The sequence below is a fragment of the Electrona antarctica genome (genome assembly GCF_951216825.1).
Source record: "Electrona antarctica genome assembly, chromosome: 22".
Lineage (NCBI taxonomy): Eukaryota > Metazoa > Chordata > Actinopteri > Myctophiformes > Myctophidae > Electrona > Electrona antarctica.
Genome location: NC_136805.1, coordinates 35,790,262 through 35,808,009, shown reverse-complemented (window position 1 = coordinate 35,808,009; position 17,748 = coordinate 35,790,262). Strand labels below are relative to the sequence as shown.

General features: G+C 42.0%; 1 protein-coding gene across 1 annotated transcript; it reads left to right on the top strand.

Moving 5' to 3' along the window:
- Positions 1-7,784: 7,784 nt before the first annotated feature.
- Positions 7,785-17,748, top strand: LOC306915121 (multidrug and toxin extrusion protein 1-like; the record flags this gene model as incomplete). Its single annotated transcript, XM_079492370.1, has 13 exons — positions 7,785-7,871; positions 8,283-8,351; positions 8,970-9,118; positions 9,579-9,621; positions 9,716-9,760; positions 10,383-10,480; positions 11,041-11,138; positions 13,479-13,660; positions 14,056-14,164; positions 15,031-15,106; positions 15,365-15,434; positions 15,734-15,866; positions 17,558-17,748. 13 exons carry the CDS (start codon positions 7,785-7,787, stop codon positions 17,746-17,748), a joined length of 1,350 nt encoding a protein of 449 aa, XP_079348496.1.

The following is a 17,748-nucleotide window of genomic DNA, read 5'->3' as shown; positions in this document are numbered from 1 at the left end:
CTCGCCCCTTTTCCAACTCGCCCCCGCGAAAAGTGAAGACTGCTCGCCACAGAATTTCGAAAAGTGATGACGGCTCGCCCCGAGCCGTGGAGAGCCCGTCCCAAAGTGTGGACAGCTCGCCCCAACGCACGGATATCTCGCCCCGTGTTTATTTCATGTTTATTTCACCTTATTTCTCATATTAGAACATTGTTTGTCAAAGGAGAACATTTAGAACCAGTTTGTTGTTGGTCAAATGAAAATTATGCATGGATAATGAATGGCTTACTCTCATATTGTTCTGGAAATTCCATTCAAAGTACAGTACTTGAAATTCCATTCTGGAAAGGTGTTCCATTCCTCCATTACTGAAATTAGTTGTTGTACTATTATGTTAAACTTTGCCATATGCACTCATGTGCATGTCATGGTATGGAGTTGCTTATTTCATTGTTTAAAAAAAGTTAAAGATTTAGCTGGGGACCTGGAGCCTGTGAAATCTTTCACAGACTTACAGTGCCACCAACAGGTGGATTTTTGAAAATGACTGAAATCATGAAGGCAGCGTGCAATATAGTGGAATCTTTCACAGACTTTCATACTAGTCTACTACTACTGTTAAACGTGGGACACAGCCATATGCACTCATGTTTTTGTTTCATGTCATGGTAATAATAGTAGTAGTAGTAGTAGTAGTAATAATAATAATATAGGCCTTCCTGCAATTTTGCATTTATTTCAGCTCCCCTCCATTGTTCTGGAAATTCCATTCCTCCATGAAATTAGCAGACAGAGTCCAACCTTGCCCAGTTATGGAAGGACTTTGAAAGGGGCAACTTAACCGTTCCACAGTCGCTAAGGAGGGCAACTAAAGTGCATGTCCCAGTGCCCACTGTCACTGTCCCAGTGACCACTAAGGGACACTGAAGACCATTTCCGTTACCTTTTTGCTGGACTTTGAAACTAACCCTATGGGACACTAGTTTTTGCTGCTAGTATTGAAGTAGCATTGTATATATATTTTTGTTCAACTTTTTTTTTGCTGCTAGTATTGAAGTAGCGTTGTGTATATATATTTTTGTTCAACTTTTTTTCTTCTAGTATTGAAGAAGCGTTGTATATATTTTTTTTGTTCAACTCTTTTTTTTTTTAAAGTGGCATCTGTATATATTAACTTGACCATTATTTATCTCAAATAAATCGTTACATTCCTACAGTTGATCTGTTGTTCTTGTAACAACCCAGCACACTCAAACAAAAGAGGCTGATGACCCCCCTTGGGCCCCCTCTACTCACTATAACTAGACACATACGTCGTCGTCGTCGTCGTCCCCCCCCTCTCTCTCTCTCTGTTTAAAAGTACAGGAAGAATATCAAAGTACATGTACAAATATAGTACAGGTAAAAATCTCTCTCTCTCTGTTTAAAAGTAGGCTACTATTGTGAATCAGTGGACCATGACAGCTTAAACACAACTCTTCTTTACTTTCAAAACTCAGAGTCAATAATAAGGCAAAGCAACATCATCACACATCATGTATGTCAAGACTGAAGTAGTCGATCCCAGATAATCCCCCCAATCATCACAAACTACACAGGAATATGCAATCAAACAGCTGTCAGTGAGACATAACAGCTACATGTAAAAATCTCTCTCTCTCTTTGTTGGGGCGACTTCTCCGGACTTTTGGGTGCGACTTCTCCGGACTTTTGGGGGCGACTTCTCCGCGCTTTGGTGCGACCGGCCGCTCTTCCCGTTGGGGCGACCGCTCTTCCCGTTGAGGCGACCGATCTTCGCCGCTTTGGGCGAGTTGGAAAAGGGGCGAGCCGTCTCGTATTCCTTCTGTGTCAGTTCTGTGGCCTGCATGCTCCGGTCCGCGCCTCCACGCACACGCACACGCACACTCACACACAGCGAGAGAGAGGCGGATACGCGCAATCGAGTTTGAATTCGCTTTCTTTCAGAACCACGCAGTGGTGGACAGCTCCCGCGGAGAGACTCGAGGCTCATTTATACTCCGAAGTATGACGGTGTCGCTTGCAACAACAAAAAGACAGATCTACAAGGTAACAGTGCATTACAATGCGACGCATTGTTAGCTTGTAGATCTGTTTCTTTTGCCAAGCACGCAACACCCACTTCAATTCAAATTAAGGGCTTTATTGGCATGAGAAAAGTCAGAAAACATATACGTTTACATTGCCAAAGCAAATTCAGGAAATACAGAATAAATTACGCGCATTCCACAATTGTTTCAGTCAGCAATGAAACGAAAAGGCGGTAAAAAGAAAATCAGAACGTTTATCAGTAAGTAACCAAGTAAACTTGTACGCTATGCACTCTTACATCTCCTGACATCTCGAGAGGACCCTTCTATTTATAACACAAGGTTGTGGTGACATCTTGTGTTGATACCCTGCAAATACACGCGCTCCCATTGAGATCTCTCTGGGGCTTCACTGGTGTAAAGTAACTAAGTACATTTACTTAAGTACTACTATACTGACTACTGTACACTTAAGTACAATTTTGAGGTATTTGTACTTTAGTTGAGTATTTCCAATTTCCAATACTTTTACTTACTTCTCAGAGCCAAAATTTCTACTTTTACTCCACTAGACCTACAATTATTTGAAAACTTTAGTTAGGCCTAGTACTTTGGAGATTTTAACATACATTAACCACTTCAACGCTAGCCTATATGTGTCGGGATGCGACACTCACAACCTAAACAAGCTTGTGAGAAAGGCAAGACAATCAAAAAAACTAGTTTAGCTTGTATAACTTGTTTACAGTGTCTCCTCCTAATATGAAGTACGCACCCATTCACCTTTGCAGCTAAGTGGCCCTTTTTCTCCTGCAACTGTACTGATAATACCCAATTATGAAAATCCCAAACATGTAATATACTTGGACCATGTATATGCCACAAATAATGTCTGTCTCAGGAGGACTGCCACCTGCCAGTATACAGTGGATAACGTCCCAGTCTCGCTGGCTAACTATAGCTAAACACCCTGAAATCCCAATTTTTGGCATGTCATTATAGGCTACAAAGAAAAGAGAATTGCTGATGTCCAAGCTCACAACATGCGGTGATGTGTTGTGACTGTGAGCTTGTAGGTCGGCTTTTCCCCAAAAAACATTTAGATTTTTCTGAGTGGCTTGTTTTAACACTTGCATAAGGCCAGGTATACCACACAAGCTCTCCTGCAATGTGATTGGCTACTGTCTCCCTTTGGAGCTCCAGATGCTTTGACACCTTCTCACCCCAGTTAGTCCGGCAGCCGAGGTGGACGGGTGGAAATTTGGTATATAGCCTTTTTTTTGGTCCTAAAATATTGTCTATATACATACATTCATGGATCCACTTGCTGACCGGCTGTCAGTATTGATTGAACCTATTTTTTATAGGGGTTTCTTGTGACCCTACCATTAACATCCTTTGGCAGGCAAAAATGTCAAACTTTCCTTTTGCTAGTCAAACTAGGGTTTTTTCATGATTCTGAATCCATTCCAAGCATTAGTTTTGCACAACATACACTCCTTGAGCTAAAAACAGCCATAGCCACTTGCCCAAATGTCCCCAAAATGTGCTGACCTCATCACATTTGTGCTGACCTCATCACATTTGTGCTGACCTCATCACATTTGTCATAACGTCTATGGCTGTTTTTAGCCCAAGGAGTGTTTTTTGTGCAAAACGAAACATTTTGCCTGCCAAAGGATGTTAATAGTAGGGTCACAAGAAACCCCTATAAAATATTGCTCAATACTGACAGCCGGTCAGCAAGTGGATTCATGATGTATGTATATAGACAATATCTTAGACTTAGGGCAATAAAGAAATCACACCCGTGTGAACTGAGTGGTGCAAGGTCTTATATAGCCTGATCAGCTGTGGTCTGACGTAATGTCAGTGACCATGGTAACCATGCTCACCTGTGCACGGACACGTATAGGTACAGGTACACAAACATACAGACAAAGCTGGTTGTTGGGAGTGGTTTGCACCACTCAAAAGACCATATACCTTCCCACTTTAAACAAAAGAAGCCTGACGGCTGCCGTACTAAGTGGCGTACGTTGAGGTTTCCAGTGGGGTTTGAGGTGTGAACTTAAAGTTCACTCCTGTGGGGAAAAAAAGGTTGACAGGGGAACCTTCTGAGAGCTTCATGGGCAACGATAATCAACCTTAAAATCTCAAAATGGTTCAGAAAGACCTTACAGACGCGTAAGAAGTGTTAAAACGCGTAGCGCAGTTGAATAGAGTAGACAAGAGTCCATGTGTAGGCTATACATTTGTGTTACTTTCTGGTAATATTATTGATCACTTGTTTTGCATGTCCATGGCAAAAATAAAACATTAATGGAAATGTCCATCACAGGCATGGTGCAGATAGCTGCTCTTACTATCATGATTATTACCCCCCGAGCAATACCGAGCAATATTTATTTCCCACCACGGAGTAACCTACTTTTTTAAATTGAATGTATAAACAGCAACACAGTACAGTCAAACACTCCAAAAGGTGGAATAACTTTGGCTACTTTCCATCGTTGTGGCCATATATTACCTCCAAGACTCATGTTAAAAATATGACATATGGGTGCAGCAATGAACTTTAGTAGCTTACCGTCTAGGAGGTTGTCGAGTTCACAACACTCAACACGGCTACTCGCGCCCCTTAGGGCACTCTGTGATGACTCCCGTGGCTTTGCCCCTCCCTACTACCATGAGCCATAGAGTAAGACAGAGTTACGACAACTCTGTTTGCTTCTTGGGGCCAGTCCAATGGCGGCTCTTCTACGTAGACTTCTATTGGTTTGTCCCCATTTGAAGGCTTCAAATGGGGACAACCGGAAGTTTAAAGAATGCATTGAGTCTATGGGCTCGCGTGAGTACATGACCAGGCTGTTTTCTGCCCCCTCAATGTCGTAACTCTGTCTTACTCTAGTAGGAGGGGAGCCAATCAGAGGCAGCCGGGGGCGCCTGCCTCTGAAGGAGCTCATTCAAACTATTCAGTCAAATAGTACATGATTCCATTCCCATTCCACTATGGACGACTCTACAACAACTGCCAATGGAGTAAATGGACAGACCAAAATTGAACAATTTATTACTCATAAGAATGATTCCCATGTATGCTGTGGTCCTTTCCTTAAATGCATCACGACCGGGATACCGGTGGACTACAAGAATGAGATAGTTCAACTTTTAAAGCTAGCAGGACCAGTGGTAAGAATGACATTGGATGTACCATGTACTCACTAGAGTAATTAGGGTTGGAATGCTAATTAAGATTGTGTTATTATTAGTAATACATTCATAATCCGACTCGATATTTCATCATAGCAGAACCCGAATTTACCTGCTCTATGTCTGTAGATATATCAAATCTGTCGTACTGTATAAGCACAACTCTCAACTTACTCTGTAAACTATTAATGTACCCTCCGCCTCTGTCACTATTGACAGCAACGACGGAAAAACGCTGCTAAAAATCCGAAAAACTCAGCAGTGTGCAGGGACCTTTTAATGTCATTATCTCAAACATGTCTAGTGTACATTATGAATGTACTGTACACACTAGGCCTATTTGTCATAGGTGGATCTACAATAGAGATAACTGGCCCTGGGCCACCAACATGCAAATGTTTTTTTATACAGAGCACACGCATAATTATGACATAGAACTGCGTATAATGGATAATGTCCCAGCCAGGTAAGGCCTAACACTAGTAACACATACTAAAGGACCATACAGTGAAGTGTTATGATGCTATTGTATGAATGAGGGGCCCCCATTTTGAGAAATCGGAGTAGATAACATAATAACATGTAATCTACCACAATTAGCCCTTTGCTAAATCCCACCCCAAAAAGCGATGTCCATGCCAATCCAAATAGTTTAGCAACTGCAGGTCAAGCTTTCACCACCTCATAGCTGTACTGTGTTGTTGAACATATACACGGCTTAACATCGAGAAGGTTACACGACTGACCCACCCAGGTGATGGCAATAATACTAATGGCCGTAGTCTTACCGTGCAACATGAAAACTCCTGTCGGGTGGTGGTTAAAAGTTGATTTCTCCCTCTATAACTTCCTAGTTTATTTAAATAATGTCATGCAAATTTGTCCAGTGCATAGCCTACTGCAGGCCAGGTTGACTAGATTTAGAAGACATTTTGATGTTCTTGCTACTGAAATGATTGATTATTTATATGGAGAAATCCCGTCATTTAACATTCATCTCTATGGGGGAGAAGGATAGCTTGGCCTGTCTCCTCGATGCTAACGTGCCTATTGGACAAGGACGGGTTGGGGAGGGACTTAGCGAAGGGCTAATTTATCTAAACTAGACCTGTACGTGCCCGTCAGGCCGGCCTACTTGAGAACGATGCAACTTGGGAACCTAATAATACCCGTCATAGCACCCGTTTTAACTATCTGTCTGTGTCCCACATGGAGATCTCTGTATCTGTCTGTCTGCCTGTGTCTGAAGAGTGACTATGAAAAGTGGACTGGTTAAGTAATCAATTGGCAGGTGTGGGGTTGCCATGGCAAACAATTGGCTGAGGCAGAGGCTGGAAATTGCACAGGTGAGGGGATTTAGGCTGATTAGGCCCACTCGCAGAGCCTGACCAGAGGCTTTTCTGGTGGTTCTGGAGAACCGTGGGTCCGACCGACTCGATACAGGGCACTGCACTCCCTGCGGGGGTGTGGTGGAACGTGTGTGTCGAATTTGCTGTTTGTGTCCCTTAAACAACATTCACAAGCCTCTCCCGTACCAACAGCAGAAACAATGTGTTACATTGTGTCTTAGCCCCACACACGTTCTTGATTTGTCAATGAGTATAACTGAAGATGTTTTGCCAAGTTTTAAGGCTCAGACTGTATCCTTAACTGGACCGAATAGACAAGAGAACATTCGATTCTGTCATAACTCTGACATGGCATAAACTCTGTACTGGGTGGAAGAGGATATTTGATGTCTTTCTGAGATATTCATGTTTAAAGCCAGCTATCAAAGCCTTGTCATTATAGTTGTTTTTTCTGTTTTTGCAGCAGAGCTCTACACCAGGCATAACTATTTGATCTAGAGAAGTTCACAACATAACCAGCTTATGATCATTACACACCAAATTATGCTTGGAACCATTATAGTACCAGAAGGAACCATTGTCAAATTTGTCATTGTGTATAAACGTTCTCTGTGGTGTGTGGTACACAGAATGGAATTGATTGATAATGCAATATAATATATTGCATTATCAATCAATTCCATCTATATTATACCCTATTGGTCTGAATATAAGATTACATTTTTGTCCAATGGAAATATCCTAAACGTGGTCGTATTATGTATAATCGGGTACTAGACTATTTGACATTCAATGTTCAATGCTCTTTTTCCACAAATGAGTCATGAAACACGGGGGTCGTCTTATATTCTGGCCAATACGGGTATATATATACACACACACACACACACACACACAGACACACAGAGACACAGAGACACACACACACACACACACACACACACACACACACACACACACACACAGACACAGACACAGACACAGACACACAGACACAGACAGCATTTGGACCATACAAGCTTAAAAAAAAATTATGTTTTCTGTGTATAATGAACCATGCTACCATGCATTGTGATACTACAGCCATTTGATAAGATACTGAAAAATTAGATGGTAAATGATAAGATAAAGAAGGATAACATGGTTTAGAATTGTCATTGAGTTTCTTTTTGTATTTCAGGTGGTCTCAGAGTTGATGATGTTTCTGGTGAGTTTCATCAGCATGGTATTCTGTGGACACCTGGGCAAGATAGAGCTTGGAGGTGTGTCAATGGCAATCGCTGTAAGGAAACTCAGTATACAGTCTAATAACATCTGTTCCTGTAAAGACCTCTCATTGTGGAATGTTTAGAGGGTGGTGGCACTGTTTACAAGATCTGCCCCTACAGCAGAGATACATTTGTATATCTGTGAAAAGGATTGAACACATAAAGGTTTAAGAGCTTATTATCACTGTGGCCTTTTGAGTGCAAATGTAATGTGTAGGCCACGTGTTTCAGAGTTGAAACTTGCCATATTTTGACCATGATAAACTAGTCTTTCCTTTTGTTGTCAGCCCTCCAACATGGACACAGGTCCATCTCCAAGCATTGCAGACATGTAGTCTGACTAACATTTTAATTAATTAATGCATTAATTGTGCCTGCACAGTATATATATTTCTACTGTTAATTTTTTTTTGATTTCAATCTAGATGATTAACGTCAGTGGTATATCCATTGGCTCTGGTTTGGCATCTGCCTGTGATACTCTAATATCTCAGGTAATATAATATACTTGAGTCTTGTATTAATTGTCACACTTTAATATCACGCCCATATCACTTTCAACCTGCTATCCCTATTTTGGGTATGTCAAATAAATAACACATCGAATTGCTTCAACGTAGCTGATGGAAGCATACCCACAGTAATTCACATCATCATTATCTTGCGTCATTTGAAAAGTTCTACAAATAAATTGCCACGTGCCATTATGAATTATGACTAGTCTCGCGTTACCAGACTGTTGCCTCCGCGATTTCCAAACGCTTCATCATCCAGTCTGGGCCAACGGAAGAGCTGTCATGAGTAAACTATAAAGCGAAAGTGGAGCCTCCTCGCCACTTCCATTTCGTCTTTACAGTCGCGCACATTTATCCTAATATAAATAGAAAACATCTAAGAATATATAGCTTGTTGCTTAGCAGAAAAGGAAATAAAAGATAAGCTCTAAAGACTTTAAAATATATTTTCGTGAACGGAAATGGCAGCTTCCGTTACTCAGCTCATGGGGGCTATAGTCCCAGACTCTATATAGCATTCGGAGATTGTGGAATAGTTGTTTGGCTACACGAGACTACATCATGACTGACTGTACTGCCTGCATTTCCTCCATGCAGACGTATGGGAGTGGCAACCTGAAGCGTGTAGGAGTGCTGCTCCAAAGAGGGGTTCTCATTCTGCTGCTCGCCTGTTTCCCCTGCTGGGCGCTCCTCATTAACACCCAGCCTATACTGCTGGCAGTCAGACAGAGCCCTGAGGTCGCCCGGTCAGGCCTCCTTACACGCGCACACACACACACACACACACACACACACACACACACACACACACACACACACACACACACACACACACACACACACACACACACACACACACACACACACACACACACACACACACACACACACACACACACACACACACACACACACACACACACACACGGCTGTACCCTAGCCCTGTTTTTAGGACTCGAACTTCGGCAGGAATTTTCGAGCGAACCTTCGAACCATTCTTTTCTAATCAATTTAAAAAATAACATAATCATAGAAAACAATTTAACACCAATTCTTCATTTAGACCTTTAAGAAATTCAGTATTTTAGAAATGGATCCAAAATGCTTCTCTTTGCAATAATTGTCATTGTCATTAAATTAATGAAGTCATTCATTTTCATTTGCAAGTGTCATTAAAACTTACCTTCATGTCCATCTGCCATAAAGACTTGCCCAGCTGTATGTGATGATCTTCATGCCAGCTCTGCCAGTGAGTCGAGTTCACTCCCAGTATACCTAATGGTTTCATGGTTTGTTTTGTTCATGCCCATTCAACCCTGCTATTTTGTGGCTGTCTTTCACAGGCTGCCTTCATGTATCAGCTGCAGGGGCGATATCTTCGAAACCAGGTGTGGTGCATATATTGTTTAGAAATTTAGACTCATGCTACGTTCTTGGTTTACTGAGAGGCACTACACTGTCTCTCTGCATTTGATGCTTTACCTTCTTACTGTAAGTCGCTCTGGTTAAGAGGTGTCTACTAAATGTCTAAATTGTAAATTGAGTAATTGACATATGGATAGTAAAATATCTAACATAAGTAAGACAAGTCAGTGTTGGAATGGATGTTATTTTAATTCAAATCACTCTGTTTAGAATGTGCTGTAAAGAGGAGAAAGTGGTATTGGGAACCAATCCGAGCCATATGTGGCCCAGAGTCTTTCTCCTGTTTCTGTAACGTTAAGCAGCGAGTACACCCCTGAACATGACGCTAGTATGTCACAGGGACTTACCCCCAAATTAACCCTTGATGCTGACTACCTAGCAGGGAGGCCTTGGGTACCTTTGTTATAGTCTTTGCTATGAATCTGTTGGAGATTGAACTCTTGGCCCCACCAGTCAATCTCAGGCAGACAGTCTAACCACAAAGCCACTGAGCTGTTAAAATAAGTAATAAAATAAATATTAAAAGCAAGGTAAAATTATAATACAGGATGAAATAAATCTTAAAAGCAGGGTGTTTGTTTGCAGGGCATCATATGGCCTCAGGTGATAACTGGAGCTGTGGGGAATCTCCTTAATGCACTTATCAACTATATCCTCCTCTATCCTATGGACATGGGTGTTGCGTAAGTTTCACAGCCTCTATGGCTCATTCACTTATTTCTCTGTAGAGTACAACAAACACATTTCACACACTTACTCGGATCACTGTTATTTATGTCGTTGCTGTTGCACAATGCAATATCTAGTGAGCAGAGAGTGATTTTGGACACGGCCTATATGCATTGTCTAACATATACCCATACAGTACACAGTCACTACTGTACAATATGTCATGCAGTGCAGTACCTTCACTTATAAATGGAATGAACCCATAAGGATCCATTTGGTTTCTAAATATCAATCATTCAGCTGTGACCCCCTGGAAACCCCTCGGGGACCTTGAGGAAACCAGTGTTAGAAAGGTCATGTGACAAAATATAAATGAGCCTTTTACAGCCTTGTTTAATGTTGCTACTAGCGTCAAGCCCTGCGTTCGAATCCCTGGAAGGAGATAAATCCTATATGCATTGCAGCTTTTAAATGAACAGGAGGATTGTACTGTGTGTGGTGGGGTCCCTGTAATGCCACAGAGTGCATCGCTCACTCCACTAAACCTTTTTGCTCTTCTTCATCCCTGATGAAGTGGATCTGCTGCAGCTAATGCTATCACCCAGTATTCCTTGGCTGTGTTCCTGTACGTTTACATCCGCTGGAGGAGGCTACACGAGGCCACATGGGATGGTGAGATGTGTCTCCCATTGAAATCATTTTTCATTCAATCCGAGTCGTCATAGACCACAAGACAGTTCTGAGGTTATTCAAAAGGTTTTTAGTCGTTTGCCATTGCAGCAACGATTATTAAGTGCCTCTTGCTCTGAATTCAACCTACTAATAATGTCAGAATACGTTGACCATTGGTCACATTCCAGTGTGTAATATCTAATATGTGACCAAGTTGTATAATAGTCAACATGGTGGCTGGCTGGCTGGCTGGCTCACTCACATTGTTTAAACAGGCATACTCTACACTTCTCTACAAAAGGTGATATGCTGGCATTTCATATTTGACTGAGGTCATTCCATACTGAGGAAAATCAGTGGGTTGTATTGTAATGTTACTGATCATGCCATTTATTTAGCATGACACATGCCTGACATCACGTATGCTATAACAATATTGCAGTACACACACACACACACACACACACACACACACACACACACACACACACACACACACACACACACTGCCCTTGAACAAGGCATCAACCACTACGATGAAATGTGTTCTATGAGCAGGGCCTGGCTGGAAACAAGTTCTTGAGCTTAGCCCAGATACCCTGGGTAAATATAGATTTCATTTCATTTAATTTCATTTCACACACACACACACACACACACACACACACACACACACACACACACACACACACACACACACACACACACACAGTAAACAGTAATGCAGTTGAATGGGGAACAATTGATTTGACTGTCTGTTACAGTATCCAGAGGATCCTCTTCTGTTTAAAATGTGGACTGCACCGTTTCAGTATTTAAAGTCACACAATATAACAGGGCCGTGCAGAGAGCACTGAGGGGGCAGGGGCTCAAACTCCATAAAAGGGCACATGTGTGCGCGCACATGTGTGCGCGCGTGTAGCGCGTGCCGATTTTTGGGGTGGTCTTTTTGTGGAGTCCGTCCCTTGTGCCATTTCATGTCATTGGACAGTAAAATAAGCAATATGTTCTCATTAGTCTGAAACTAAAACTGACGGATTAAAAGATAATTCATTATGATAGTGGAATTATCATTACTTGTCAAATGTTTGTCTTGAAGGGCCAATGGCACTTATTGGCCCCCCACACAAGCCCTTATTGGCCCCCCACACATACTAAGGTTGGGCGATAGTTCGAATCAGCCGTCCGACGCGTTAAAATTACCACCGCTGAAGTGCCCTTGAACAAGGCATTGAACCACTACGATGAAATGTGTTCTATGAGCAGGGCCTGGCTGGAAACAAGTTCTTCAGCTTAGCCCAGATACCCTGGGTAAATATAGATTTCATTTCATTTCATTTCATTTCATTTCGATATGCCAATCTTTTTCAATCGCCCATCGTCTGTCCAAAAATCGATGAAGTTCAGTGGGTTGAATCAGTAGCTACACGCTAAGCTAACGCTAAGCTAAGCGCTAAGCTAACGATCCCTGAGCCTACACTAACACTAGCAGCCTGTTTTTTATTTTTCCCCCCCGACTTCACGGGTGGCGCATTGGGATTGTGATGAGACACGAGACAGCAGTGTGCATTCTGTTGTGACTGTATATTATTAAACTGCATGGGTCTGGACTCCGGAGCGTAAACAACATGTAGGCTACAGTACAGTAGCCTCCCTCGGCTCGGTCCCGGGTCCCAGCCTTTACTCTGGCTGCCAGAGTGATGCTGCGGAGTGCGGGGACTCTGGGACCATACCATTATAACGGGAGGATGGGATTTCCACCCGGCTGCTGTTACTACTTTGCTGGCCCAAATTGATTCACATGTTGCTCACACTTTACAGGTTAATTGGGCTAATATTTTGCAAAAGAAAAAATCGTCCCGAAAAATCGCCTAATAAATATATTCGGCGATTGGACTCGTACATTCGCGATTGACGATAGATTCGTATCGTCACCCAACCCTAACACATACGCCCTTATTTGCCCCCCACACAAGCTGTGTTTAGGTTCACATTTTAGGGTCACATTTTAGGGTTACATTTTAGGGTCACATTTTAGATTCACATTTTAGGGTCACATTTTAGGGTTACATTTTAGGGTCACATTTTAGGGTCACATTTTTGGGTCACATTTTAGGGTCACATTTTAGCGTCACATTTTAGCGTCACATTTTAGCGTCACATTTTAGGGTCATAGTTGTTCTGGAGGACCGTACGACACCTCAGGAGGGGAAAGCGGGGAACCATCCAAGCCGTGTACGGTAAGGATGGGACTGCACCGTGGACTGCACCGTTTCAGTATGTAAAGTCACACAATATATTAACGTTTACCGGTGTGACCCATGACCGTCTGACCCCTAGGGTGGTCAACTGAATGTCTTCAGGATTGGGGACCATTCATGCGGATAGCCATCCCCAGCATGTTGATGCTGTGCCTGGAGTGGTGGTTGTATGAGATCGGAAACGTCCTGGCTGGTGTCATAAGTGAAACCGAGCTGGATGCTCAGGCTGTTGTGTATGGGCTGGCAACTCTTGCTTACAAAGTAACTCTCAATATCCAATACAGTCATGTTTATCCATGATGAGAAGAAATACATTTTCCAGTATAAGTAGTATACTGTACATAAATATAGTTTGCAGACAATGTATTGCTAAAAATACTGAAAATGGACACAATGAACATGAAATAGACAAAATGAAGCAATAAGTAGTATTTTTCTTTTAAACGTTGGCCTACACAACATGGCACACAATACATTTATTTGGAAACACATTTTGGGCTATGGAAATATAGTTTCACAAATATAATATTTTAGATATGTTTTAGACGTACTGTACAGTGTTTCAAGATGTGTGAAAGAGAATGGAATAATTACATGTGTTATTACATTATTATATGTTATTACAGTATACATTTTGACCTCATCCTTTCCCACAGTTACCACAAGGATTCTCTGTAGCAGCCAGTGTGCGTGTTGGGAATGCTCTTGGTGCTGGTAACACGGAACAGGCCAAGCTGTCTGCCAAGGTCTCCTTCATCTGTACAAGTACGGATCACTACATCAATGAAATATTACAAGTTTATTCAAAATTGAAATCGGGCATAGAAAAGACTACTGAACACCACAAAACCAGCACTGGATGAATGACTGAAGGAATGAATTAATGTACAACACAAAAAGCACTGAGTGAACTGAATGAATGACAGAATGACTAAATGAATACATGCCAAAATCAATAACCAAGATAAACTAAAGACCTAACTAAGCATCAAACAAAAACAAACAAACAAAAATATGGGCTGGTCAAACTAATAAGTGGGGGAGCTATGCACTATGTGCATGTCAGAGTCACCAGATACCCCATAAACTACAAAAACAAAAGAAGAAAACTAAACAAACGCCAAAAGAATACTTACGACCAGCCCATCTGAAACTTACCTAAAGAATAACAGAGCAACAAAAGGGGAACAAACTGTTTCAGCTGCTGGCCACAGCTCCTCTGACACTAATCACTCAATCACTCATGAAGTACAGCTGGGACCAAATGATTGACAGGTGAGTCGCTAGACCAGAGCATAGATAGATCATAGCAGCATAGATCAGCAATGTCACAGGCAGAACATGCACTACAACAAAACAAAGACGGAGTAACATTAGTGAACAGATGATGGACAGAGGACAGATGATAGACAAATAACGGAATGGATAGACGTCGTGTCTCACCATGCCTCTCAGCCATTATAAAATACACGGTAACCTGAGACCTCTTGTGGTTTATTGCTTTATTATTACATCACAATTCTATTGGCAAAGGATGTCCTCTAATTCCTTGTTTAGAGTGTCAGTTGTACAGTAAGTATTCTTCCATGCTTCGGCCAACTATAATAGAGTGGTTCTTTTCCCCAATTCAGTTATAGTCTCATGTTGTGTCGGGATCGTTCTTGGAGTCACTAAAGACGTTATAGGATATATTTTCACCCGAGAGAAGTGAGTACATTCTTATGGTACTTTGATGTCTCTTAACCACTTAATCCTATACTGTATACTATACTTAGTTGAACAGAATTCCCCAAGGCCCTATACTAGGCCCCCTTGTGTTTTTGTTCTACACTAACTAATTACCTTCACCTAATATTTGCGCAAAAACATTTAAGCTATATTTTCCCCTTTTAGTGTATGTTCCCTCATATTTTCTAAAACACGTGTATATATTTTAAGATGTTAATGTCTTTGCTTTTCTTTCAGAGATGTCGTTACGAGGGTTGCTGATGTCATGATAATGTATGGTTTTATCCATCTGTCTGATGCCGTTGCGGTGAGGGATATACCAATTTTAAAATGCCTTGTTTTATTTCTAGACCACTTTGCAAGGTCATGTACAGGGTTCAATTTCTGGACAATCAGTGCGGACTATAGTTTTATACCTGCTTCTGGTCAGACCGGATTCCCAAAAGGAAATGCTCTCTGTCTGAGAGAGATATATTTATTTATGTTTGACAATATCACAATGCAACACTTTAATTTAAAATGGATGTAAACCACATTGACCCTAGCATCCTTATGTTGGGCAAATTCCAGAGGCATTTGGAATCAGGTGTATTAAATCTTCAACAGGTTGTGGCTGGAGGGGTTGTTAGAGGAGCAGGGAAGCAGATTGTCGGTGCACTGGCTTACTTCATCGGTTTCTATTTCATCGGCTTCCCCATTGGAGTGGCCCTAATGTTCCCAGTCAAAATGGGCATTGTAGGTGAGAAGAGATGAACGGTGTATATTAGCCGAGGTCCAATAAGTCACTGGTTGGTGAAAGGGCCTTTCTGTGTGGAGTTTGCATGTTCTCCCCGTGTCCCCTAGGGTAGGTACCCTCACAAAAACATGCAGTAATCCTGGTCTCTAAAACTACCTCCCCCTGACCAGCCGGGGCGCCTGATGGAGGGGAAAGGAACTGGTCGGAATAACGTGTTCCTTCCTCGCGCTACATCCGGCCAGGGAAATTCCCCCCTATCAGGTGAAAAGAAGCAGCTTGGACTCCTCATGCATAGAAGGAGGCATGAGGTCAGTCCGCTGCCCCCCCAGGTTGGCAGAGGAAGTGTAGCGCCCAGGATTACATTAGATAATTGGCACTGGGTGGAAAAACTGGGTTGCAAAATCAACTTAAGTAAAAAAAATAATAATAATAAGTCACTGGTTCTCAAGGGGGACCCCCAGATGGATCATTGGGGCGAGCAAAATGAGGAACAGTTTAAAAAGTTATTTTATTTTTTTGGCTATTCGAAAATCTACAAACTTGAGCTGTTATATTTGGAAAATGTTGACAAATCTTCTCTTACGGTGTTGGTCCTTGGCACAAACTATTTTCAAAAGGGAGTCCATATCGGGGATCCCTGACATGCATACAGTATGTTTGAGAACCACTACAATAAGTAAAGGCTAATTTATATTTCATGACTCATTGCTTTGCTTGTCTTGTCGAAAGGGCTGTGCTTATAAATTGCCATAACTGTGGTTCTCAACTGATTACATGTGGACCCAGCTGTTACTACTAGAACTAATAATGACCTGGGACTAGAAAAGTTAAAAGAGATGGATTGCACTTTACAGCTAGCCAAGATACACAAATGTGAACAGGTCTCATAAAACGTCAGTTATTATGCACAGTCCTACAGTAGAAACAGACAGTAGTGTGTCAGTACAGCCGTGCTTGGAGAGAGTGCACATACTGAGAGTCACTGTACTAGAGTCAATTATTCTGTCCTTATCGGTTCCCTATGTGTTGCAGGGCTGTGGTTGGGACTTTTCACCTCTGCCACATTGATGTCCATATTTTTTATTGTTTACCTATGTAAACTGGACTGGAAAAAGGCCACTACAGAGGTAGGTGTCTGGCCTACATCTATGTCCATGGATAAATGTCATGACTCATAGGTTTTATTTTATTTTCATTACATTACATTTTCTTTATTTTATTTTTATTTAATCATTACAATGCTGTTATGATTATACACTGAATATTAAAACTGTCAACTTATACTTGGATGAGATGCTTTTGGACTGACAATTTGACGTACTTTACATACGTATTGTACCGTAATTAGGCATTGGAGAGAGCAGGTGTCCCAATCACAGAGAGGAAAGAGATGTTTGGAATCGGGGAAAAAAGTAAGCTAACTCCAATTTCCTATTCCGAATCCTGACACATCTCTGAACAAACTTGATATTTTTGTGGATTTAAATAAAAAAAACGTTATTCACAGTTCACAGCAAAAATAAGCCTCCATGTGCTGTAACACTTCTGATAGCTGAACCAGCATCTCATGTTTGAGCTATCAAACCACGCTCGGATCAACAGCGGTCGACCCCAAATAATGGCCTCTTGACACTGGGAAGCTTCACTCTCATGACACCTTTTTTGTTCCCCATCTCTGCATCTCCCCCAATCAGGGTCTTCTCTCATACCCCTGGAGGAGGTGCTGGGCACTGGATCTGGTTCTCTGACCTCTCAGAAGGCGGTGAGGGTGGCTCTGTCATGCAGACAGCTGGTGGTACGGCGTGGCCTGATTCTCGGGGTCATGCTCCTCGTCCTCGCTGCTGGCATCTTTGTCGATGAGCTGGTCACCCGGCGGCATCAGTGA